Source organism: Taurulus bubalis, assembly GCF_910589615.1.
Source record: "Taurulus bubalis genome assembly, chromosome: 10".
Classification (NCBI taxonomy): domain Eukaryota; kingdom Metazoa; phylum Chordata; class Actinopteri; order Perciformes; family Cottidae; genus Taurulus; species Taurulus bubalis.
The window spans coordinates 4,303,588-4,329,301 of NC_136598.1; the positions used below are offsets into that span (position 1 = coordinate 4,303,588).

At 42.9% G+C, this 25,714-nt stretch overlaps 3 protein-coding genes across 3 annotated transcripts; 1 reads left to right on the forward strand and 2 right to left on the reverse strand.

Moving 5' to 3' along the window:
- Window positions 1-68: 68 nt before the first annotated feature.
- Window positions 69-13,230, reverse strand: itpkcb (inositol-trisphosphate 3-kinase Cb; the record flags this gene model as incomplete). Its single annotated transcript, XM_079224612.1, has 7 exons — window positions 69-2,056; window positions 2,206-2,277; window positions 2,763-2,864; window positions 3,366-3,570; window positions 3,956-4,169; window positions 4,255-4,354; window positions 12,133-13,230. The coding sequence occupies 7 exons, from the start codon at window positions 13,228-13,230 to the stop codon at window positions 1,847-1,849; spliced, it is 2,001 nt and encodes a 666-aa protein (XP_079080738.1). The 3' UTR covers window positions 69-1,846.
- Window positions 13,231-15,867: 2,637 nt separating this feature from the next.
- Window positions 15,868-25,422, forward strand: gfm1 (G elongation factor, mitochondrial 1; the record flags this gene model as incomplete). Its single annotated transcript, XM_079225482.1, has 18 exons — window positions 15,868-15,942; window positions 16,080-16,232; window positions 16,320-16,452; window positions 17,251-17,455; window positions 17,997-18,113; window positions 18,386-18,536; window positions 18,774-18,928; window positions 19,012-19,096; window positions 19,198-19,335; window positions 19,638-19,739; window positions 19,820-19,876; window positions 19,970-20,107; window positions 20,538-20,620; window positions 23,741-23,903; window positions 24,054-24,198; window positions 24,289-24,449; window positions 24,565-24,618; window positions 24,904-25,422. The coding sequence occupies 18 exons, from the start codon at window positions 15,868-15,870 to the stop codon at window positions 25,033-25,035; spliced, it is 2,247 nt and encodes a 748-aa protein (XP_079081608.1). The 3' UTR covers window positions 25,036-25,422.
- lxn (latexin) lies at window positions 20,771-25,682 on the reverse strand (the record flags this gene model as incomplete). Its single annotated transcript, XM_079225483.1, has 7 exons — window positions 20,771-20,971; window positions 21,145-21,207; window positions 21,455-21,591; window positions 21,896-22,070; window positions 22,818-22,880; window positions 22,968-23,144; window positions 25,530-25,682. 7 exons carry the CDS (start codon window positions 25,680-25,682, stop codon window positions 20,855-20,857), a joined length of 885 nt encoding a protein of 294 aa, XP_079081609.1. The 3' UTR covers window positions 20,771-20,854.
- Window positions 25,683-25,714: the final 32 nt, after the last annotated feature.

Here is a 25,714-nt window from a genome sequence, read left to right on the forward strand (position 1 = left end):
CGCTGTGTGTGTGTTTACAAAAGTGTGTGTGTTTGGAGAGACTGACAAAAGCAAAAACATACTCTGAAAACTCTTATTTCCAGTTTATTGCAATCCATGACTTGAAAAAAAGCAGGGAATTAATATAAATGTTCACGAGTACACTGCCTTTTTAAAAGTACAAAATCTGGTTATGAATCCAGTTTTCTAAATAATAAAGCGGCACCCTCTTTGAAAACCTGATAGTTTGCCATTTTACAAATATAGGGGGTTTGTGGGCAAAGAAATATAATACTTTGTAAACACTAGATTGATCCTCTCTCCCAGTGTGTTTACTCTGAGAAAATGGAAAAACTGAATTCCTAAATTTGAATTCCAACTTCATGAAGTTGGACGTCTTGAATACTGGTGGCTGTTGTCTTAACCGACCTTATGCATTCCAGTCAAAGGATGACACACATGCTCATAAGCACTGTGACGTAATATCGAAACAGAACAATGTTTCTTTGTAAACGCTCCATCTTGCATTAAAAGATTCAACCCCGCAAAGCACACGTTTCGTGTAGCTAAAGGATTTACAGCGACGTCCTCGTGTTTAAAAGTGACGTTCTTATATTTGATTATGCGTCATAGTTGAATCAAAAGACACATTTAAAATTTCCAGTTAAGATCATGTTTAAGCTGATGCACAAGTGAAACCTCACAAAAACCTAAACAGGCCTGACTTAATCAGGTAATTCCAGTTTCATTTCACCCTTTACACCACGGCTTTGCTGTAAAACTCCCTGCAGATCTAAAGCAACACTGATCAGAGAAAATTAAGCGGTAACGACAAATTAAATTCATGTTCTAAATGTCGGCATCTGTAAACCCAGTACTTGACTGCTGCTTCCCATCTTAAGACACACTTGATTTGTTCAATGGCTTTGTGAGGATCAGTAGTGCAACAAATTCCAGATAAACATGGCCGCCAAGCTGCTTACTGTACAGGTAAATAAGAAAAACAACGTTTCACTGCATTATCATACAAAATTCCAAATTTAGAAAACACTTTTCTGCAAGAAGTTACACTTTGGGATTATATTATGTAAAGCAGTGAATAGGTGGGAGAACTCTTTGGAAGAAAAATAGCAGGAGTCCACTGCACTGGAATGATCGAACAGCTCGTTCTTTAAAAATGTTAGGCACAGAAATTGTACAAACAAGGTAAGGAGGTTATACCAAGGCCAAAAAAGTTTAAATAAAAATGTATTTACACACTGAGTTAGTTAACACCTGGTCTAATCAGTGTTTTAGTGTTGCTGTATACTTAAACATCAAAAATGGTCCATGACAAAAACAATTACTCCAGTTACCCGATGCTCCTCAAAGGCTGCGTGAACGGGTTCACACCTCTGGATCGAGGTCATGGTCATGAGAGTGCTGTGTGCAACTCTGACCAACAGAGGGAGATGTTGAGGAGGAAGATGAGCAACGTCAAGTGTGTGAGTGTGTGTGTGTGTGTGTGTGTGTGTGTGTGTGTGTGTGTGTGAGTGAGTGTGAGTGTGTGTGTGTGTGTGTCAAGGAAAAGTGACTGCTGGGGTCCATGAATTCATACTGTACTCCACAAGTCTCCCTCTTTCTTCTCCGGTTTGCCTCAACTCATCTGTCCCCAGGTTCCACATGCATGAAGTTGGCATTTGGCATATTCCACTTTGCAATAGAAATCCTGTGCTTGACTTTGTTCATCCTCTTCTTACACAGGTACAATGGGATAAAGACACTTGGATACTTGATCAGTCTCAGTTTCTGTAATCTCCTATTTTGTCTTGTCTCTCTTCCATCATCTGGACATCAATGTTTTTTTGGAGTCTTGTGAGTCTCCCGCTCACGATGTCTGTGGGAGCATAGTGCTGAAGATCTCTATTAGGTTGTCCAGGCCCCACAGGTAGCCGTCCTCCCTGTTGCCCTCCATCCAGGGAGTCCTGTGGTCCAGGGTCTGAGGGGCCGGCAGGGGCACCGTCTTCCCAAAGTCGATCATCCACACTCTAGCCTTCCCCGAGGCGTCGTGCACAAACAGCAGAGAGCTGCCCACGACCTGCGAGGGAGAAACCGGGGAAACGGGTGAGTTTAGCTTTTACATGTGTAAAGAAGCTGCTGGGAGACAGAATGATATCACTAAATCTTCAACTCGGCCAACAGGTCTGTTTGGAGATCAGGAAAACTGAGTCTGTCAGTGTGTCTCACCTCGTGTGTCCTGAAAAAGTCTGACTGCTCAAGGACTGAACGAAGCTCTTCCAACCGCTGCAGGTAGAGTTTCTAAGAAAAAGAGAAAAATAAAAGACGTTCGGCATCAGAGAAATTGATCAATAAACACTTTTATTGTACTTATTTCCCACTTAACTGTGAGTCTGAAGCCTCACATCCTTCCTTGATGCAGTTGCTGCTTAATACATTTAGAAAAACAAACTATTTAGATACGGCCAGCAGCTAGCTAACTTAGCTTAGCATAGAGACTGGAAAAAGGGTGAGGGAGCGAGCCGGGCTCTGCCCAGAAGTCACCACGACCAGTACCTCTAAAGATCATTCATTTATTGTGTTTGTTCAATACATACACAAACTGACGTGCATAAACAACAGTTTGCTGTTATGGAGGAGTTATGCGGCAAACTCTTTTTTTTACCGTGGGACTGTTGCTTGGTAACAAGCGAAAGGTGGTACTATTCCTTAGAAAAAGCTTCCTTGCTGTTTTGCAGTTAAGAAAAACAAGCAGCAGTGGAACATAGTAATAACTAGTGACGTACCAGAATCTGAGTGTTGCCAGCAACAAAGTCCTCCAAGGCCTGCATCACCTGTTCCCTGTGCTTTGTCTTCTTGAAGTTGGTGTTACAAGTCCCATCAGCTTTCTGTGGGGAAAAAGAAAACAAGGTATTTTGCTCACTTTGTTTATTTGTACTTCCACAAGGACAATAATTTAATCAATATCAAGATAGATAGATACTTTATTACTACATGTGCTACTTCTGTGTTTTGCTGAGGATGCAAGGGGAAACAACAAATATAGAAATGTAAGATTCACACCCACAGCTGGCTCAACTGGAAAACTAAACCGCTGCCATTTCAGTTCATGCAAATTGCAGCATGTTGATGCAACCTGAAAACAAGCCCTGGATTTCTTTTTGAAAGAACAAACATTTCCCTTTATGGCTGCACATCCAGCCAAAACTTTAACAGACAGCGTTTTCCATTTCCTCTCCGGTGTGTGTGGTCCATCCAGTGATCAGAATGATAAATATTTACTCCCATTCATTGGTTTAGTTCTTTTAGAAACAATTTGTCTCCTCGCCAGCACCGAGTCCTACAGTCAGGCATGCTCACAGTTCTGTGTGTCCAGGATGACCTCTGACCTTAATGCCTTCGATGCGGAAGCCGAGAGTGGCTGTAGAGCTGAGGGTCTCCCTCCACTGCATGTATCTGGGTTTGAGGATTCCCTGCTGGGCCTTCTCCTGCTCAGTGGGGGCCCCGGGGTCCACTGCCACCATTTTCTCATACATGTCCTTCCGCAATCGTGGACGCTCTCTGGCTTTAATCAGCTCCTCCTCCAAGTACGTCCTGAAACGTAAAGGCTTAATATTTAATTGTTTCTTTTTTAGACATTTTAATGATTTATTGTATTTTCGTCCCTTTCCCTCTCTTTGCTATTTACATTACTTTAAGTCTTTATTGTTCTGTATATTGTCATTTTCTAATTGTTTTAGCCTGAGCTCTCATTTTAAACCTGTGAAGCACTTAGTTGACTACAAAAAAAAAACACTATCATTATTATTATATAGAGTAAATGTGATAGAGAGGCAGATAACTGTGTTCAGGCTTATATGTGTAGAAAGGTTCATCTATTTTCAAGGCCCACTGTATCTTCCAAAAGCATGAGATAAAATGGTTTCTGCTGTCAATTATGATCACTATTACGCCTCCATCATCCTGTGCCGAGTCTTACCTGCTGCCCATTTTACAGTCCATGATGGAGGGCGAGTCAAAGTCAGCCAGCAGGTCATCCATCAAGTTGTAATCCTGCTCCTCTCTCTGTACTATCCCATAATAACCAGGCACATAGGGGCGCAGTGTGTCCTTCATCAGCTTCTGCAGGCACTGCTGCTCACACTCACAGTATCGCTTCAACAAGCGTCCGTACTCGCCGGCCTGGAAGTTACCTTGGCAAAGGAGACGGAGAGAATTAAACACTGCACATAGAATCATGTGTGATGATGTTTAGCAGCAGTTATGCAAACTGTATACCTGCATGGCCAGCTAGTTGCACCCATGGGTAACGCTTCTTAAAGGACACGACGAAGGGGGACCAGTGAACCATGGTCTTCAATTTCTGCCAGGACTTACTCTGGAAAGAGGAAAAACCACGAGGAACGTCATTGTCTTGCTACAAACAGACAAATGAGAAGCTCTGACTAATCGGTGCGAGGGCTTCTTTTCTGATCACAATTAAACACTGAGCTAAATACAGGCAAGCAAATGAGTATTCATTACAGGAAAACACACCCTGTGGTGTGTTTCCTGTAATGAATAATCATCCAAACACACACACACACACACACACACACACCTCTGTAGACATTGGACCGATCCTCCGCTTTAGTTTAGGCCAGGTGCACAACAGAAGTGAAAAAGTCCATTCATAAAACATTTACCAAAGCTACCCCAGTAGTGACGTAAAACAGAGCCTTGCTGTCTGAAACTCTGTGTGTGTGTGTGTGTGTGTGTGTGTGTGTGTGTGTGTGTCACTGTTATCTGTGTTGGGAAACACCAGAGCAAGGACAGTGTGCAACAGCTTTGACGTAAGCAATCTGAGAGGAACAAGACATCGATTGATTAGAACGTGTGTGTGTGGGAAATCACAACAAACCGACAGACAGTTTAGGATGAGGATGCGCGTGTGTGTGTGTGTGTGTGTGTGTGTGTGTGTGTGTGTTTACTGAATATCATATCTCTTGGCTCTCAATTTAAAGTCTTGCTAACCATTCCTACAATGATTTTTGTGTGTACTAAATGCAAATGTATGTTTAACACTGAAACACGCGAGTGTGGCAGAGGCAGAAAATGGTTAATGTGAGTAATAAAGCGCAAGGACAAGAGGCTATAATAATAAAACTAATCTTTTTATAACTAAATAACATCTGTGAATGACTGCTGCTCCCTATCTCTGCCATGTTTACATGTCGGCCTATCTCTGCTCTCCTCACGTGCATTCCTTCCACAGCTGCTCTGTTGAAACTCTGTCACAATAAAACAGTCCTAATGCAACGGAAACTGCAGGGCCTGTGTTTACCCAAGAAGAAGAAGAAGAAGCTATTTGAATTTAATCAGCTCTCTTACTATGAGTGACAGAGTCCTACAAGTTACATATTTAATAAGTAAGTATTTAGTCGTGAATATTACGTTTTCAGGGGCTTTAACCATTTTACCAATTAGTTCTGTTTCCTTATGTGTGAACGCCAACTGAATTTCACTACTAATTTTTTTTACTTTATCACTTCTTTTACAGTCACAGGATCATACATGACATTTAGGTATAAGCGCTATTTTTTATTTAATTACTGTGTGTAATTAAATTGAAGGTGTATTTTTGGTGGGTGTTTGATAAGCAAATATCATGCAATACAGTGCATTGAAATAAATGACATTAGGAACGATCAAATGCTATTACAATATGAATGCTGTCTCCCAAACTGCCAAAGATTGCCATTTCCTGTCGGCTGAAGCAACCAAATTAGCAAATTCTGTTTTAAAAAAAAGCAAACACTTGTAGTGCAATTTTATCTGCAGAAATAACATCCGTTTGTGGACAAAACACGAACCATGTTGACCCAGCAGCAGTCCACTGTAACCTGGGTTTCTTTCCACTTTGCTATTACAGCATTAGTTTATTTTGTCCTCATCCGGGGAGGTGGACGGGAGAGAAAGGTGACGCAGACACCCAAATCTCCAGCCGCTCTTCTCTCACTTCTGATGCATCAGAGGCTCTCTGTTTAATTGCTTCAAGCTGACAGTTTGCCTCTGTGGGATCAAATGTATCCGACTAACATGACCAGTCACAGCCAGAGCCAATGCTGCTAATGGAGACGTTTAATGCAGATAATCCCTTGAAATGATATGTGAAAGCCTGGACTGTTGTTTCGATTCAAACCGAGTAAACTCTGGAAATGTATTGCTGTGTCTTCATCCCACACATCCCATCTTTTTAAACACTGAGGTCACATTTCACCTCTCACAGTTCAACCTTCACCATCTCCACTTTCTCTTTTATATAACTCACGAATCGCAGAGAGTGTATGTCATTGCTCTGTGTTGTATAAGCTTCTTCATTCCCCAAAGAACCAATGCTGATGAATGTGCTCGAGTTATTTACATTCTGCCTGTTTTAAACCAAATGGAAGTCACATACATTCCTGTACGTCTCGACCACTTTCTCTCAATCAAACTTAATCTTTCCCCCACAAAGGCATTCACTAGTATTTTCCTTAATCTCATCACACTCCCATCTCCTCTAACGTTGTCTTGGAATGTCTCTGGTGTCACACACTCTCTCATGCACACACACACACACAGGTTTACGGTATCCCCTACTTCAAGACAAACGTTAGCATATAATAATATGCTGATGTATATACTGTACTATAATATACTATACTGTGCTTTTTTGGGGGGGGGATTCGGGTAATTGCCTAGTTATACAGTCATTACTTGCAAGTTTCTTTTCAAGCTATTTACAGCTGAAAATGAATATAGAGGAAACCTTTTGTCTTCCAAGTTAGTTTTCTTAGTCTTTTATTAGCCTGCAACCAAACAACTGAGTAAAATGTAATAATGACACATTTTGCTTAAAGTTTCATGTCTGGTGGGATAATCGTAAAGAAGCATTTCATTTTCGAGGGAAAAAAGTCTTAAGCCTGTAACATCAACTCCACTTCTTTACTCTGAGGTTATTTTGTGCTCAGAGTCATCTGAAAATCATCCAAAGCATGTTTCTTTGATCAGCTGGATATTGAAACACATTAAGGAAGAGGCCAGTGTATTAGTAACCCCGAGATCAAACTAATGCAGCCGACGACAACCGTCCTGCTGCCGATTCTTCCTCCGGGAAGATTATTATGTTGAGTTTTAGATCAACTGTTTTAGACAGGTGTTGATTCAACTTTATGCTGTTAGTTTTTATTCCAATTTAGTGAATGATGTTGGTGATATTTCGTCTACTGTCTGTCACTGATAATAGCGTTGCTGGAGTGTATTTGTCAGTCTGAGAAACAAACTGATTGCATAAAGTATGACAGCCTGAAGCATGCTGATCCTGCTCCTTAACCCAGATAGAGAGCTCATCAGTGACACAGGACTAACTGTATGTGTGTGTGCCAAACAACCATCACGTACTGCAACAGCAACAATCGACAGGGACAATTATAATAATAAATAGAGCACCTTTGAAAACAGAGTTTACAAAGTGCTTTGACAGACAAACCAGAAATCAATTACAATCACATCGGAATGCCCAAACCTGCATTTGATATAATCTACCCTCAAATCATCTTTCGGAAGAAGCGTGACGTGAGCAAATACACTCGACAGCCTGCATTGCTGCCCTGGACACACATGTGCCACTTTCTATTTCTTACCTGGCAGACGGAGCAGTGGAGGAGGAGGAGGCAGGCGCTGAGACACGCACACACCGCAACGGAGACGCATCGGGAACGCAGCCAGCACAAAGCACGCCGCACCATCGGGGTCTCCACAGGCCGGCGCCTCCCCGTCGGCCTGAGGTCCTTCACAATCACCTATAACCGGGTCCACCGAGCTAATGCTCCCTCTTATTCCAGGTATTCAGTCTGTAAACCCTCGCTGTACACTGAGGCTTGTGCTGCCTCGTAAATAAGCCTCCTCTGTTAAAAAACTCACGCTCATTTCTCACACTGACCCCCTGCTCGTTCTCGACACCCTCTTTGTGTCATCCCAATTCACAGTTTCAACATTGAGTCACTCCTCCCTTCCTCTGGAAACACTTTCTCAATATATATCTATTCTTTTCTGCTCAAGCACATCCACATAACTAAATCTGTCACTTGGCTCCTTTTTCCTCCACCATCTGCCTGCTTGAACCGCCCCCCTTTTGCTTTTACTCCCTGCCCTAAATCATTCACCCTCTCTCCCTGAAGGCATAACCTCCACACATTGAGCGATCTTCTCTTTCCCTTCAGTCCCACCGTTGTTCTCTCGTCGCTCTCTCATCCCCTAATCCCCATAGGGCCTTTCCTGAGCCCCACGCTGAGCCAATCTCCTGCCAGGCTCATGGGGGTAGGGACAACATGCCTTACCATACGCGCCTTTTGTCTGCATGACAAATTCCTCAAAACTACGTAACTCACATTGATGTGTGTGTGTGGTGTGTGTGTGTGTGTGTGTGTGTGTGTGTGTGTGTGTGTAACCTGTCAGACGACTATCATCAGCTACACAAGTGTCTACATGTGCATAGACTTGCGGGTGTTTTCAGGTACTGTCAGAGCTTTACTTCACTTTAAAACCACATCCCTTTCCCTTGACTTAAGTCTTTACCTCTGTGGTGGCGCCTGAAGGAACAGAAGATGGCAGGGCTCGAGATTAAAGTGTGTGTATTTATTTTCTCCGAGTCTGTAAGCATCCTCTATCTAATGTGGTATGTACTGTTCCATTGTATGAGTCAGTCTCACCCATTAGCAATTTGGATAATGGAGTCGTCTGACTAAAGAGAAGAAAATCTCATATTCATTATAAGGAAAAGTCAAAATCACCAATATTCATTGGCCACAGACAAAATCAAAAAATATATGAATAAAGTACAATGTGAAAGTACTTCCACTGCAAATCAGAGGGAATATACTTTATGGATAGTTTCCATCCAACAGCACATTAAATGGTTACATTGCCACTTACACATTGAAACAGTAATAATAGTCCATTGATAAAATATATGACAGTATAATGCTCACTGAATTAAAGGATCTGAATACTTCCTCCACCACTGCATGTGGTGTTAATATATATTGTCATCCTGCAGAATTATAGTAGTTTATAAAGAAATGTGGATCCAAACCACCAGCATGGAGTGTGTTTCTTTCCTCTTTTCTTTGCAGCATGGATTATGTGTCTAAGGGGTGTGGGAGTGATGTGTGGGACTTTGTATAATGGGTGTCACGGAAAACAAGTCTGCAACTGTGGCTCATGTGAATAATCATGCATAAATAAGACGAATCATCAGCACATGTCGGCCACGTGATCAAAGTTTCACTGGATTTGTTGTCTATATTTTGCCCGCTTACACTCATTTTCCTCATGTTCTCTGTTCCACTGCATGTCTCATCGGGTTTCAGGGGAAAAATATTATGGGGGGGGAGGGGAAAGAGTCTCATAATAAATTATAAAATAATATGTTCATTGTTGACCGAGCAGACATTTGTAGGAATTAACATCTGATATCATTCAAATGTCAGGGACAGAGTCGATACTGTGTGTGTGTGTGTGTGTGTAAGAGAGCAAGACAAGGAGAGGAAAAAAAAGAAAAAAATACCATATATGGCAACGGTGTCGCCTAGCAACCGGCTCTGCCTTCAGCCCAATTTTCCATGACACATACTGAACTCTGAATGCAACACGGCATCGCTGTACGTGCGTGTGTGTGTGCGTGTGTGTGTGTGTGTGTGTGTCGCTCTGAGAATGCATGTTTGAGCAAGTATCTGCTCACTTCACCGAGTGAGCGAAGTGTAACTGGTTTGTCTGGGAGCCGGCAGCGTGCTGCAGCTTTTTAAAGTCAACAACAACAAACACACGCCCTCGGAAAAAAATTTATATTTTACTCCACTGCGAGAGGACAAAATGTGCCCATGAAAACACAGCCCTGATCATAAAAGCGTAGTCATTCTTTTTTTTTTGACCACAGCTCAAGTTCAATTCCTCAGATTGCTCATTTTCGGTCGTTCGGTGTCACACTGTCCACTGACCTGCTGGTTCAAATGCTCCTTTCTGTCACTGGCAGCCAATCATTGCGTTTGTCATGTGGAGAAATGTGACACTTCAAGACTCTCAGGATTGAACTCAGACAGTAAAGACTGATCCAGGCGAGACATTAACAAAGCTATAATGAGAGTTGTATTATTCTTTTTTTCCATCCATTATATTCAAAGCTTAGACGTTAAACAACTTCGTACCGTTTACCACAAAAAAACTGGGGGGAAATGCATTATTGTTTGAATATGAAAAGACATAAACTGTAGAAAACAATACACTAATCCCATTTAAAATAATGTAGGGAGAAGCATCACAACTATCAGTCAATTGACCTTAAATATTTGATTCATTGTTTCAATCCAAAATGAAATAATCAAAATAAAATATCACAATATTTTTCACTGAAATACCTTGATATCGATACTGTGACATACATCAAATATGTCCAACAATTTGTGATAAATATTCATCAGTAATGTGGATATAATGGCTATGTGGGTAAAGGGGAAACGAATTTCAAATCGAGTGAGGATAGAAAATGTGTAAACGAACTGACTGGGTATCATGATTCATGTCTATGTACGTTATGTCAACATTAATTAAGATTAACATATTAGGATGATGGAGTTGAGCCTGATTGTATGTGTTTGCTGTGGTTCTTGTCACGACTTTGTTTCTACATTTATGATTTGTCGCTTTCTCCTGTTATGATCTCCACGTTGTTTTATTATTAAAAGCTAATTTAAGTTTGTGTAGACCTGACTCTGATGCGCTCTTATAGGAATCACAGCAATATAGCGCTTATCAATCTTCGATTAGAGGCCTATTTCCACCTCCCAATGATCATAGGCATCTGTGTTTGGTGCAGCTGTGGGATTAAGCATAAAGTACGTAAGATACCAGCTAATGACAGTAAAAATTGAAAATCAAGTGGGGACACTCAGCGGTCCAAACAGCCATGCAATCAGACTGGAGTCATAGTCTCTGCCTTGTGATCCTCCTTCTCTGGAAAAAAAAACATTACATGCCAGACGAGGGTGGAGCGTCTACTGTGGAAAAATAACTGGGGCTAAATTACTGAAAAACATACGAGTCCAACTTCGGCCAGGTTTTCTATGTTTTGTGGAAGGCAATATGAACGGCATGCTCTGAACATCTGTCAACGTGCATGCTGAAGGGGCCTGAACAGAAAACCTGCAGAGAAGACTGGTGGAGGAGTGAGGACTGAAGTGGAGACATCCTGTTTTTGAGACGACTCATTCCAAGAATTTGGAGTCGACAGTGCATCATGGCCTCAGGGGGGGAAACAGCTCAACTTCCTACTTGGAAGTTTTAAACTGCATTTCAAGTCTGGAGGAAAGGAAACCCCTCAACCTGTGGGGCAGTAAACTACCTTGTGACTGCTGTGGTAGCACATTAGCGTATGAACTGGATGGAGCACAAGCTCGATGATCATGAGCCATGGGAGCAAAGGGACACAGAGGTGGGGGTTGGAGATAAGAGGCCGATTCCTCTTCTCTGGTTTACATGCGTTATCGTCGCGTTTCATTATCACTGTGTCCAACTAGGAATTTGAACCGCACATTAGACACATTATTTCAAATGAAAAGCTATTTAATGTCGGCGTCACTGACATTTCCTCAGTCATTGAAAACAAACAAGTGATCTTTGTAATTTGCACACCGGATGTCAACATTTTTTTAGCAATGTGACATAGTTTGAACATCTTCTAGTATTTGAACTCTGACAACAACTGACAGTGACTGATAGGACTGTCAATGTGCACGTGCACAACAGAACATATGTATACAATTAGTGTGTTCTCCTGCTCATAGGCGTGTTGGCCTGCATGTGTGTTTTCATGGATTCATGTTATCCTTCCTATTGCATTGTTTGTCTCAAACCAGTTCTTAGCTGTGTAGTAATTTCACACCTGGCACTATGATTTGTTGAGTTAAGTGATGATACTGTTTTACACTTTTGGTGGCCCAAGCAGTAAAACCTGTTCGTGTTTTTTTTTGTTTTTGTAGTACAGCTGATAATGTGACTGTTCGTGATTATTGAACTGCACCGACAGTTTCAACAAAGTGTGTGTGTGTGTGTGGTGGGAAACACGTGACATGCACTCACCCCCGTCCCGTCGTCGGGGCTGCACATGGACCGGGCCGGAGACAGACTGGACTCGATGTCGCTCCCGGTGAAGTCGTCCTCGGACTCCTCGAAGGACGAGGCGGAGGACAGGCCGATGGAGGAGGAGTTGGACAGCTTCCTCAGTGACCGCATCAGCGCAGGGGACCCTCCGCAGCCGCTGTCCGAGCAGGGGGACTCGTCGTCCGGGTGCAGGTCCAGACACGAGCCGGTGCTGAGCTCCGCTCGGACTGTCCCCTGGGAGCGGGTCGGACTGGGGTCTCTAGTGATGATGAGTTTCGGTATGGGTCCTGGGAAACTTTGGCCCTCTGGAGGACCATGAGGGGGCTGATCGGAGCCCGTTCGGCTCTCACTTTCAACCGGACAACACGTGTTTGGGTCCCCGGTCGCTCCAGGCCGACCCGACACGTTACTGCAGCCACGTTTGGTCATGTTACGCTCAGCGGGATCGTCCGTTTTTATCAGTCCGCGATCCAAAGGTTCATCCGGGGACAAGCCGGAGAAAGTCCGCTCAATGGCCGGACTCAGAGCCTCCCAGACCCCAGACACGACCCGACCCGGCTCGCTTCCCCCCAGTGGCTGGTCTTCCATGGCCCTCGTCGGGGGACCCGAGGCATCGTCTTCTCGCTGGGATTGTGGCTCCTCGCAGCCCGCTCCGCCGGCTTCATCGGACGAGCCAGCCGCTGCCTCTCGGTTCACGACGCGTTTGGCAGCTTCGACATCAGCATCGAGGCCGGATGGCGACTCGAAACAACCCGGGGATGCTCGCTGCTCCTCCGCCGCCGACACGACCTCGTCCCTCGGCAACTTTCCTAGTCTGTGATCGCGGCGCGCTGCCGGATCTCCGGCTTCGTTTCCGCAACCTAAACCCGCTTCTGTTGGGCTGGCGTCTCGCTTTCTCCTTCCCAGACACGATAGCACTTTATTTTTCATCGGATTCCTGTTTGACTGGTCAGTCCGACGCTTCTCCCCGCTCCTGGATCCGCAGATACGGAGCCGCTGGGCTGTTTCGCCTGTTTTCCACTTCGCTCTGCTCGGAATGTCGGCGGTGTGCGAAAGAGCCGAGCGCGTTTGTCCCATCCTGCATGCCGTAGTAGTAACAGCGACCCAGACACACCCTCAGTGGCTGAATTTAAAAAGAAGTGAGCCCTACCCTATATACAGGAAGCCGTTACTAATACAATCCATTTGTTGAGCCTGGGGGAACTTATATGGCTCCATCCCTTTGTTTTTTTCCCACGTCGGAATTGTTCAAATCTGTGAGAACAAACAGATGATGAATAATTTGGCACACACATGCATGATCAATAGCCTACAACAAAATGCATAATCAGACTGATAATGATTACATTATCAGTCTGATAATGTAATCATTAACACATACAAGCAGCTGCATAACAGACCCAGTAAACACTGGCTGTCATTAATCACACTTTCTGGATCAACAATGTCAAATAATCTGATTTATCAGTTCTGAAAGTCAGATAGTATTTCAATGGAACAGACTACATATCAAGGGGGGGTCAAACCAACTGCACTAATACATACCGAGAGTATATTCCCAGGAAAAAATATGACAAGTGTGTCCTGTGACAGGAGGGATTTTAAAATGACAATAAAACAGTTGAGAGCAAAGAAATGTAAACAGGGTTTCCCGGGAGTTTCAGACTCAGTTTCACTAGTAAGAGTCACACTGCCCTCCTGTGTCTGGACACTATGCTCTTGCTCAGGTAGGCTTGTTGTATCACTTCAGCATATAGACCCCAACGGGTATCTGTTGAAACATAACTTTAACCCTTAATCAGTTATTAAACTTATTGATGTAAACAACAAAACACTTAATCAACTTATTAATTGGGCACAAATGACGTGTCCAACACAGGCAGGCATGTCAGAACACAGCAAATACAAATGTGTGGGCTTCAAGTTCATAGTTTGCAGTTAGAAGTCTCTTCGTTTCTGCTGCTTCTCCCTCTCCACCGATGGCCAATTGATAGTAAATTATAGTTGGTTAAATGGAAAACTTCTTGGTGAATTATGCAATCTATATGCAGTATATTAATTCAACCATAGCTATTCACAAACATCGGTTTTCACATCAATATTCAACACAAGCTTGTAGACTTTGCCTCCTATTAAAAGACACATTGTGTCACTTTACAAGTGACAGTACAGCATCCTGGAAAAACTGAAATAACTCAACATGAGGTGCAGTGATCTGCTGAGTGTTATGCACTGTCCTTTCCTGTGACTGCGCTGCAGTCACCCTGCTGTACGCTCACACAAAGGAAACCAGACAGGAAGGATAACAAAGGAAAGAATAACTCATAGTGTACCACACACTCACACACACACACACACACACACACACACACACACACACACACACACACACACACACACACACAGGTTTGTGTGCATTCTTGTGTAATCAAAATACATATTGACTCACATCGGGAGGAATAACTAACCTACCCCCACCTTGATAAACATTAAACTATAAAAAAATTATCTACCTGACAGTCGAATCCAATACATACTTTCGCAGAGACAGTCATATATATTTGTGTAATCTCAGGCACGGTGGAAAACACCTTTTCTTTCAAATAAAATGGCCACTAGGCCAATGCATAAGTATTTTTTATGGGGTAATCACTAAGAGATGTGTTGTAAGAAAACTTCACTTTTTGAAGAAATTGTTCTTAAATGTTTATATTTAGGGATTTCAAATATATATATATATATATATATATATATATATATATATATATATATATATATATATATATATATACAGTATATACAGAGACACATACTGTAACTCAAAATACATTTACACCAACAACATGTTATAATCTTTTTTGTTTTCAGTCTATGTTGTGTCTCTGTATATACAGAGACACAACAATATAGCGTCATGACTTCCGAAAGCTGACTTTAAACTGGCAGAAGATAAACAAGATTGTTGTGATAAAACAATATGCTGTGCTTTTGAAGAAATCTAAAATCACATTACACATGGAAACATATCAGCCGAAACTCACCAGACTGATCCGAGTTCCTCCTCTGGTGTGAACCTGTTAAAGGCTGACGGAGATGTGCAGGTTTATAACGTTACAGCAGGATTTGAAGGGGATGTGTCTGCGGCTTGTTTGCTCAGCTAGCAGAGAGCGCGCGCGCGCGCGTGTGTGTGTGTGTGTGTGTGTGTGTGTGTGTGCGTGCGTGCGCGTGTAATGTAGTATCAGCATTTGGTTGAAGTAAAAGAGGAAACGCTTGTCAAAACAGCAGCAGCTCCATTTATTTTATAACGTAGTCTTTATTTATTTAATGTTGATAATTTTGGACACACGTGCTATGATTGTTCAACCATAGACTGGAAATAAAAGAAAGAAAGAAGGAGTTTGTGCTGTGACATTTATAATCAAACTGAACAAATACAACCCTCATGACTCTCTATCTCTCTCTCTCTCTCTCTCTCTCACACACACACACACACACACACACACGTATTTTCATGGTGGCTGCTTTGCTTCTTTTAAAAGTATTTTCCAATGCAACGCAAACATTGGCACTTTTGTCCCATCTGAGTCTCCGTAGAGGCGGAAGTAGCGTTTCACAACCAACAGGGCCCCGGCGTGACTTTCACCGGGTTGTCGGAGTGGTTGCGTAAAGAAGGAGGAATACGACCACCCTGTTCTCGACCAGACATTTGTCAAAATGAGACTATTAAAAGCAGGGTTGTGTTTGTCGAAAACGCATCTTTTGGCGCCAGGAAGCGTCACTCTTAAAAAGGTAACATTGGGCAACCGGTCTGCTGTTGAACCGATTTGACATCAAGACTCCACCAAACTCAGCCAAACGGCCCATTGCATTTCACAAACGGTAAACAGACAGTTGAATATGCATCTTGCTCTGGCTCGTCTCTGTAGGTGCTCATCAACAGCTGTCGGACATGCGCTTCTGGTGTCTTTCCCAACGAGAGGATCCGCAACATCGGGATCTCAGCTCACATCGACTCGGGGAAGACCACCCTGACCGAGCGGGTCCTCTTTTACACCGGCAAAATAGCACAAATTCACGAGGTGAGCGCCGGGGACGTCCCGTGCTGGTTGTCAGGTGAGATGCACAGTTTGCATTTATGGACTGTTTTTGTCCTCTGCGGTGTGCAGGTGAAGGGGAAGGACGGGGTTGGAGCCACCATGGACTCTATGGAGCTGGAGAGGCAGAGAGGCATCACCATCCAGTCCGCTGCGACATACACCGTGTGGAAGGATCACAACATCAACATCATTGACACACCAGGTATTACAAGTTGTATTAGATTTGGGTCTCCTGGGGACACACGTTTACTTATATGATTATATACAAAGTGGTAATATTAAGGGACTTTCCTTAACAGGCTAAACCAATGGTTTAGTATTGGTCTTCATTAAAGTTTGGGGACTTGTGAGGAACAGTTAAACACTTGTGTGGTCAAAACAGAGCAGCAGAGGCTGAGATACCTTGCTTAGACCCTTGTAGGCGTCAAGCTCCAAAAGCATTGGAACAGACATTGATGCAACTTGATAATGTCTTTTGATGAGCCCATATCTGCCTGGGAATTATCCTTCAACCAAATGCCCAACGTTTGTAATGCAAACTGGTACAATTGTCTAGTTTTAAATCCTAAGCCAAATCAAATCAAGTCAAATCATGTAACATTTAATGTCGGATGCAAGAAAGAAAAGTTTAATCTTCAAAGCTTTGTTGTGTCTGACTTATGGTTATGTATTCAGAAGATTTGAAAGGTAAAAGAACAGAAAAAGTTACTTAAATGCAATAATAGAAGTAGATATAATTGGTTCCTTTGTGCTTGTGATAACGGTTGTTGTGCTTACCTGGAGACAGACAGCTCGTACTATGTTGGTTTAAGTGATGTCATTCCTTCATCTGGACTGTGCAGCTTCTAGCCACCGTGTCAGCGTGACTCGGCCCCGTGTCCAAAATGATGAATCTTTACCAGCTCCAGGATTGTACCTCACAAGTCAAAAGTATCTTTGTCCATGTTTCAAGTCTTCTTTTTTTTTATTCTAAACCTCGCCGTCCATGTTGTTGCTTCAGGTCACGTAGACTTTACCATCGAAGTGGAGCGAGCGCTGCGGGTGCTGGACGGAGCCGTGCTGGTCCTGTGTGCGGTGGGTGGCGTCCAGTGTCAGACCCTGACAGTGAACCGACAGATGAAGCGCTACAACGTCCCCTTCCTCACCTTCATCAACAAGCTGGACCGCATGGGCGCCAACCCCAGCCGAGCCCTGCAACAGATGAGGTAAGTTACACACTCGCAGTGAATGCATGCATGCATCCCACATTAGAACCATCACAAAATATTTTCTTGATGCCTCTCATAGATGATATTTATTCATTAAAACAATATTGTCTAATCACTGGTTATGTGCGTATGTTTGCCACACTGATAGATGCTGTATCTTTGCTATTTTATTCACTCAGCAGACAGTCAGAGGTTTTGTAAAGATCGGATCACAATACAGATTGAAATTAATATATCTCCCAGCTCTATTTGCATGATATTTTGTTCAAATGTAACCTCTACATCCAGCGAGTATGCCTTTCCTGGATTTTTGCTAAGTTAATAGTTTTAAATAATCGAAACATAGACTTGGATGCAACACAAATTAGAAGGGAGACTCGCTGTAGAGGCGTTTTTATGGTACTCGCAAGCTGAAGCTCCATGCCTCTTTTTTAAGCTCTCAGGAAATCATCATTCCACAAACAATGTTGAAATCTGCTGAGGTTTTCCATTCTCGTGTTTCTCTTCTCACTTCAGACTTTTTCTTTACCTTCCGCAGAACCAAGCTGAACCACAACGCAGCCTTTGTGAGCATCCCCATCGGCCTGGAGGGGAACGTACGCGGCATCATCGACCTTGTCGAGGAGCGGAGCATTTATTTCGATGGACCTTTTGGGTGAGGGATTGCTCTTGTGGTAGCTTGAACATGGACAGATCTGTTTATGTTATAGAGTAGTTAAGCTGCCAGAATAGTCTTCACCACATATGAGACTGATTGACGACAGCTTGGCTTCAGTAGAATTATAAGACTGACAGGCAGCCGGGATAAAAAAAGTCCTTAAAATCAGCATCTTTCAGATTACAGAGGTTAATTTCTATCCCTGTTTCACAATTTCTGAGATTCAGTTCCTGAACAATATGAGTCAAACGGTTTACTCCTCCCTGCAGTCAAACGATCCGCTACGATGAGATCCCGGTAGATTTCCGTGTGGAGGCTGCAGACCGGAGGCAGGAGCTGGTGGAGTGTGTGGCTAACGCTGATGAAATGTTGGGAGAGATGTTCCTGGAGGAAAAGATTCCCACCAATGACGACCTCAAGGTTTGTCTCTTTTTAAAGGAGAGAGAGCACGTGTGTGAAATCTGAGTGTTTTTTAGAAAAGTATAACAAGGCCTACAATGTTTTTGTTTTCAAGAAAACATAGAACCGAATATATATATATATATATATATATATATATATATATATATATATATATATATATATATATATATATATAAGGCATCTTTGACATGAACGCTGTGTGAATAAAGAATTGTGTTGCTTTACTGTCTCCAGGCTGCAATCCGCAGGGCCACAGTGCAGCGTCTCTTCTCGCCGGTGTTGGTTGGCACCGCGTTGAAGAACAAGGGCGTCCAGCCTCTACTGGACGCTGTCCTGGATTTCCTGCCAAACCCCACAGAAGTCAAAAACTATGCTATCCTCAATGACGAGTGAGTATGCACCAGGTTCTATTCATAATATCCTTCATGAGAATTTTTGTGCATTAATGTCGGTGGGTTTTTCTCATCATTAGCGTTGTCAGCGAAACATCAAAGATTCAAATGGACCCAACAAGAGACTCTGTAAAGCCGTATGTTGGTCTGGCCTTCAAACTGGAGGTAAAATACTACTCTTTATCTTTTATTTTTGAAACGTTCTTTCAGACGAATCTCTTAATCTGTCATGCTTTGTTGTTTCCTGTGGTGTCGTTCATTATCAGGCGGGGCGGTTTGGTCAGCTGACGTATGTGCGGGTGTACCAGGGCTGTCTGAAGAAGGGCGAGTACATCTACAACACACGCACAAGCAAGAAAGTCAGAGTTCAGAGACTTGTGCGTCTCCACGCTGGCCAGATGGAGGTGAGAACAAGTTGGCGTCAGCAGCATGTCAGAGATCACAGTTTTCCATTTGTGGTTTGCTGTTTAAACAGAAGAGGCCCATGACCAGTCAAAATGGTTAGGTTCCTCTTTTGGCACCAGTCAAGTGTGTAGATAACGACCACATCCCCTGTGACACCAAAGTATTTCCATCTTTCTCGCAAGAAAACAAGACTTGAAACGGTTTACTATTCAGTCCGGATGTCAGGATAGAATCGGTCCTTAAAAGTAACATCTCCTGTGTTTATTTCCTATCATGTCCTTTCCGTCCGTGCTATTTTCAGGATGTGGATGAGGTTTATGCAGGAGATATTTGTGCTCTGTTTGGGATCGACTGTGCCAGCGGAGACACTTTTACATCCAGGACCAGCGCTAACCTCTCCATGGTGAGTCACTTCTTAGAAAGCTTTCCTTTTTTCCTTCTTTATTTCAAGATATGCTCATTATTTATCAATTTGTCCCACAGGAGTCAATTCACATCCCAGAACCTGTCATTTCCATGTCAATAAAGCCAACCAACAAGGTACCAAAAAATATATATACTTTAATTACCCATACATACTGTTTCTAGAGTTTGAATTGCATCTATTAACTCTGGTCTCCTGCTTCTAACCAGAATGACATGGATAAATTCTCCAAAGGTATTAACCGGTTCACCAGGGAAGACCCAACTTTTAGAGTGCATTTTGACACTGAGAGCAAAGAAACCATCATCTCGGGAATGGGAGAGCTGCATCTTGAAATCTACTCACAGGTACCTGAGGATGTTCCGCATGTTTGATCCAAGACTACCTGCGATAAATGAGACGCATTCTAACCCCTATTGTTTCTCTTACTGGTGGTGCTTTTTTTTATTATATTAGTTTAGATTTGTGGAGATTTGGAGCTGTCGGATAACTAAAAAGTAACTAATAATAGATACTTTTTGCAAAGATGACACTTTTGATGACTCTTCTCTCCATTGTCTCTCTATGGAGATGAACATAGGTTGTCTGTGGATGATTCAATGATAGACATTGCTGCTCCACAAACTAAATGCTACTGCGCTTCAGTGTTTTTGGAGTGAGATCTCCAAATGTTCAGAAAGTCATCTCTATCCTCATGTTTGAATGAATTGTCCCCTTAAAGCTGACATATCTGAGCTGTGTCTGTTGGTTTATTTTTGTTTGGATTTGTTGTTTCAGAGGATGGAGAGGGAATACAACTGTCCCTGTGTGATGGGAAAGCCCAAAGTAGCTTTCAGAGAGACGATCACCAGCCCTGTACAGTAAGTCCTGCTCTCCTGTCACGCACACAGTCGCACACAAAAAACTGTACAAACAGTTTATTTTGACTAAAATACAATACCAAAAGTACTACAAACGTAGCACAATATAAGGATATCATCATTATTTGATGTTTTTTTTTACATGCAGCATTTATTCTCCAATATTTGAATACAAGATGGGAGCATCACAATGTTTTTGTTGTAGCGTTGTGATGATGTCAGCAGCAGCAGATGTCAGTTTGCTTTTGGAGGCTGTTCATGATGGTGGCAGTGTGGCAGCTGGTCCATCTGGAGCACTTTAACTCCCTCTGGAGGAGACCAGGTGAACTGCAGCTTCCAATGAATGATTTCCTGCCAAAATAACAAATTGTTGGATCAACACAATACATCAAGTATTAAAACTACTGCCTAGTACTGAAAGTATGAGCTGCTTATCAATTTATTCTGAGATTCGGGATTATGAAAGTAATTGTTGATTTTATCATTTAAGTATATTATAACCGTTTTGGATAACAAGTGGTTACCTGGGACACCATCTCATGCAGCAAAATGTGACAATCAAACTTCAGCTGTTCGTTCTCAGTCGCCTGCAGAAGACGAGGGAAGAAAACAGCCAAACGATAGAAACAGAGTCCCAAACATAGACTCATCTTTGGTGTGTGAAGCATTCTTTCCCATCATGGCACAATGTTTGGTCTGCTTTTAGTGCAAAAACTGCCTTTAGTGCTGGAAGGAGGTCTGACAGAAAACAGTTAATAGACATTTTTATTATCTATCTCTACTTGGCAACCGAAGATTAATAAGCAGACACAACGGCGGATACAACAAACCTACCAGCTGCGTGATGTTGGCTACCTGGGCCATGTTGTACAGAGTGTTTTCAGTGGATTCCTTCAGCATGACGAAGCTGGAGGCCACAATGCCGAGGTGCCAGAGAGGCTTGTTGTCAGGTGCAATGTGGCCGTAGCTGTCTGTTGGTCACAACGTCAGGGAGTTAGTTTGCATGTGTGAGTGATGCTTCATTGTGACACATATTTACTTGTCATGTAAACACACTGTGTGAGCTCATCCTGAACAGGATATTACACAATCAGGGTTCACAAGGTCAGCCCTTTTGTATTGTGTTGCTGTTAAGAGGAACACGCATAAAAACATGAATACTAAATGTTGAAATCCCCAAAATGCCACAATTTCAGACTGCAGATGTTGTGCAATATGTGACTTTGTGTGTCAACTTCGAGGAATAGTATGCAGACTTCCTTTTCTTGTACATACCAGGTAGATTTTGTGCCGATAGCAGGCTTTGGTTCATTTTGTACTTTTGGAACAAGGCCTCCTCCTGAGCCGTGGTGTTGACTTTAAGGAGCTCCTCACACGAGGCCTGGACCGTTGGCGAGCGCTGCTCTTCTCCTCTCGGAAACAAAACCTCTGCAGAGCATTTCTCTGTCGTCTTTTTTTTTTTAAAGATGATGGATTAAAGAGAAGCAAATAGAGAAAAAACAGGTTTGTTAGGAGAAAAGTGGAGTATACAGAGCAAAGGCGTAGTCCAAGTGTTTGGAGCAAGTGAGTCAAGGTTGCAGCACACTGCCTCCGTTCATCTGCTGTTTCGTTAAATCTTGTCAAACCTGCCCACTGTGAAGCCAGAGAGTATTTACTTTAAAAGATCTGCTTAACATATCTTTCCATCAGCACATTGTGAATGCCAGTACATGCAGCCAGTTAAACGGATTGTATTTCCCTATTTGAGCAGTGAATTTAGATTTTTTTTTTTTTTTTTTCACAGACAAACCAAGTTAGCACTTAAGTAAATCTGGCAGAGCAGGGTGGTCGAAGGTCTTCATTGAGTCAGGAACAGAATTTATGATTAGATATTTTCTGTTTGTTCTATTTTATGGTACTTTTTATTAACTGTACATCAACTGACTAATTCAGCCGTTTATTTCCTGTTCATTATGAGTACAGTGTAACTGAAAAACCCCAATTAATCTAACAAATTTCGAAATTTAAACCAAATCTATTCAATTCAATTTATTTTGTATCGCCCAAAATCACAAATGGGCCTTTGGCTCTCCAGTCGCCAAAGGCCAATTTGTGGAAACTACCCAATATGTTAATGCTTCCACTCTGGACTGAAGGACTCGTGCATGTATCTAACCCATGTGTAGATCCCACTGTGCAATAAATAATCATATCTTACATTGCTGATGATCTCCTGCACTGAGATCTCCAGCTGATACTTTCTTCCAGAGTCTGCCACATCCTAAAAGACAAGTCATAAATAACCACAGTTGATAGAATTTAGAAAAAATCACAGTAAAATAAACTATGAAGTTGAAGTTCAGCTGACCTCTGCGTTTCCACTGTTGACGTTGTGCAGTCCAAACAGCCTGACTGGCGAGCCGTAGCGGGTGTTGAGGTAGTGTTGCACCACTTTGGCTGCCCTCTGAGCCGGGTAGTGATTGGGTTTCAGCTCTCCAGTCGCCATCACGTCCTCTTCAGCCTCCTCTTCCACTGGTACTTCCTGCTGTTATTCCAGAGAAAAAGAAAAGTACAGTGAGAGAGGGAATCATGGAAAGACTTCAAAGCGAAGCTGCTTTAATAAGCAGGGTTGGGCCTCCAACCCCTGAAGGACTTTGACCCTCAGGTGTCAGCAGGGTGAAGTGTTTTGGGTTGGTTTGTGTCCAGATTCAAACACAAGGAGAACAGCCAATGAGTGCAAAGTAAAACAAAGAAGTAGACATCTAAGAAAAAGTACAGGGTGAAGTGGTGTACAGCTGAAAAATGAATTAAATAAAAGGAGTCTGATCTTGCCTGGGACTGAAATGCTGCAACGCCCTGCCTGTTACTTTGGCAGGTGAAACTTATCTGTCCGCTGCTTCCCACTTCCTCTTCCACCAGAAGCGAGGGAGGACTGCCCCTTTTTAAAGAGACAGAGCTCTTTTCCGACATTTCCTTCCTCTTGAATCAGCTTTACATAACAGGCAATTTAAATGTCAGCTCATCAAATTTGATGCAATAGAATTGTATCGAGAGTCTTAAACAGAGCGGACTCTGGTTGACAGATGCCTCCACAGTGTCACGCTGCTTTAAAATGTGGATGTTTTGCCCCATTCTCTGCAGGTTTGACTTCACTCACAAGAAGCAGAGCGGCGGCTCTGGGCAGTTCGGTAAAGTTATCGGTGTCCTGGAGCCTCTTGAGCCAGAGCATCACACCAAGCTGGAGTTTGAAGACCAGACTGTCGGAACCAACATCCCAAAGCAGTTTGTACCAGCTGTTGAAAAGGTTAGTCTTCCTAACTTCAATGTGTCACAGGGAGCGCACAGCTATATGGATGTGAAATAGCTTAGAAATAATAGGATGTACTTTAACACTAAGTAGAAGCCATACACTAAATTTTTCTGTCAATGCGTGTTTATTCCCATCATGCCGCAGGGCTTCAGGGAGGCCTGTGAAAAGGGACCCCTGAGCGGGCACAAGATCTCAGGAGTCCGGTTCCTCCTGGAAGATGGAGCGAATCACATGGTGGACTCCAATGAGATCTCCTTCATCCGTGCAGGAGAGGGCGCTCTAAAACAAGGTGAGAGTTGTGTTAGGTCTGACCTCCGGTTTCATTCCCGTCTGTTGTTGTCGGCATACGTTAACACTGCTTTCCATGCGCTCTCCTTAGCTATGGAAAAAGCCAACACGGCCATCCTGGAGCCAATCATGTCTGTGGAAATCGTAGCGCCGCAGGAGTTTCAGGGGACAGTCATTGCTGGTGTGAACCGGCGGCACGGTGTCATCTCAGGACAGGACGGAGCGGAGGGATACTTCACTCTGTACGCGGATGTGAGTCCAGCTTGTAAATTATTCACATATTCCTATCTGCAGTCTTGCAGCATTTGTCCTGTCATCCTTCACTATTATTTGTATTTGACTAACTCTAGCCGGTTTCTCCCAACAGGTTCCACTAAACGATATGTTTGGTTACGCCACAGAACTACGCTCTAGTACTGAAGTAAGTTAAACCTCCATATGTTTAGTCCATTACAGTCCAGATCAGGTGGTCTAATACAAACAAATGCGAGGTAAACTCCTGTAATAATATTACACTAACCCTGTTTACAATCACATTTAGTTTTCTTAGAGACAAAGTAATAAAAGTCCAGGAATTTGCAGTATTCTCTAATTGTTGTTGGCACAATTTCTTCCAATCACTACAGAGGAGTTTTAAAATTCAAAACTACTGCCATAATACATTATAATTTCAAAAGCTAACATCCTCTATCTCTTGTTTATTCAGGGAAAAGGGGAGTACACCATGGAGTACAGCAGATACCAGCCCTGCCTGCCAGCCTCACAAGAGGAGCTCATCAACAAATACTTGGAGGCAACAGGACAGCTGCCTGCGAAGAAGAAACAGTGGAAGAGCTGAAAACTGTCAGATCGACCCAAATGTATGCTCCTGGACTTGGACCACCGTCCTCCATCATCGCCCACATTTCTGTCCATCATCATCTGTGACGCGACAATAAGGCTTTAATTCGTGGAGCCATGAAAAACTTGTTTTGTAGTTTGAGCAATTTTTCTCCCTTATGTATGATCCCTGTGAAAAACATATTTATTACTTTAATTGTTCGCACCATTTGGTCTTGTTAATGAGGAAAAGCTAAGTGTTTTGACTTGAGCTAATAATGGCTTTTGTACTATGTACAGAATGGTCATGATGCAATAATGACTGCAACAAAGATATATACCCGTCTTTTAAAAAGTGTAGTTCTGTGCAAATCATTTGTCTCAACAACAAACACCTGATTCTTGTTCAGCATTCTGTGCGGCAATTTATGGATATTTCATATTAGCAATGCGCTTGATCAGCTACAAAACACCCCAAAAAAGACGATCGCAAACCAGATTGGCACTTCTCACCTGTCCGTGGATCTCGGTTTCCTCCACGGCCTCTGGTACGCTGTTGGGATGGGCCGTCATGTCCACAGGGTCAGCTCCAGGCCTGATCGTCATACTGGGGCTTCCAGTTGCCCCAGTTAGCACCGCCAGAACAACGATGAGCCTCAGACTCATTATAGAAGGATGTAAAACACAGATGCTAGAGA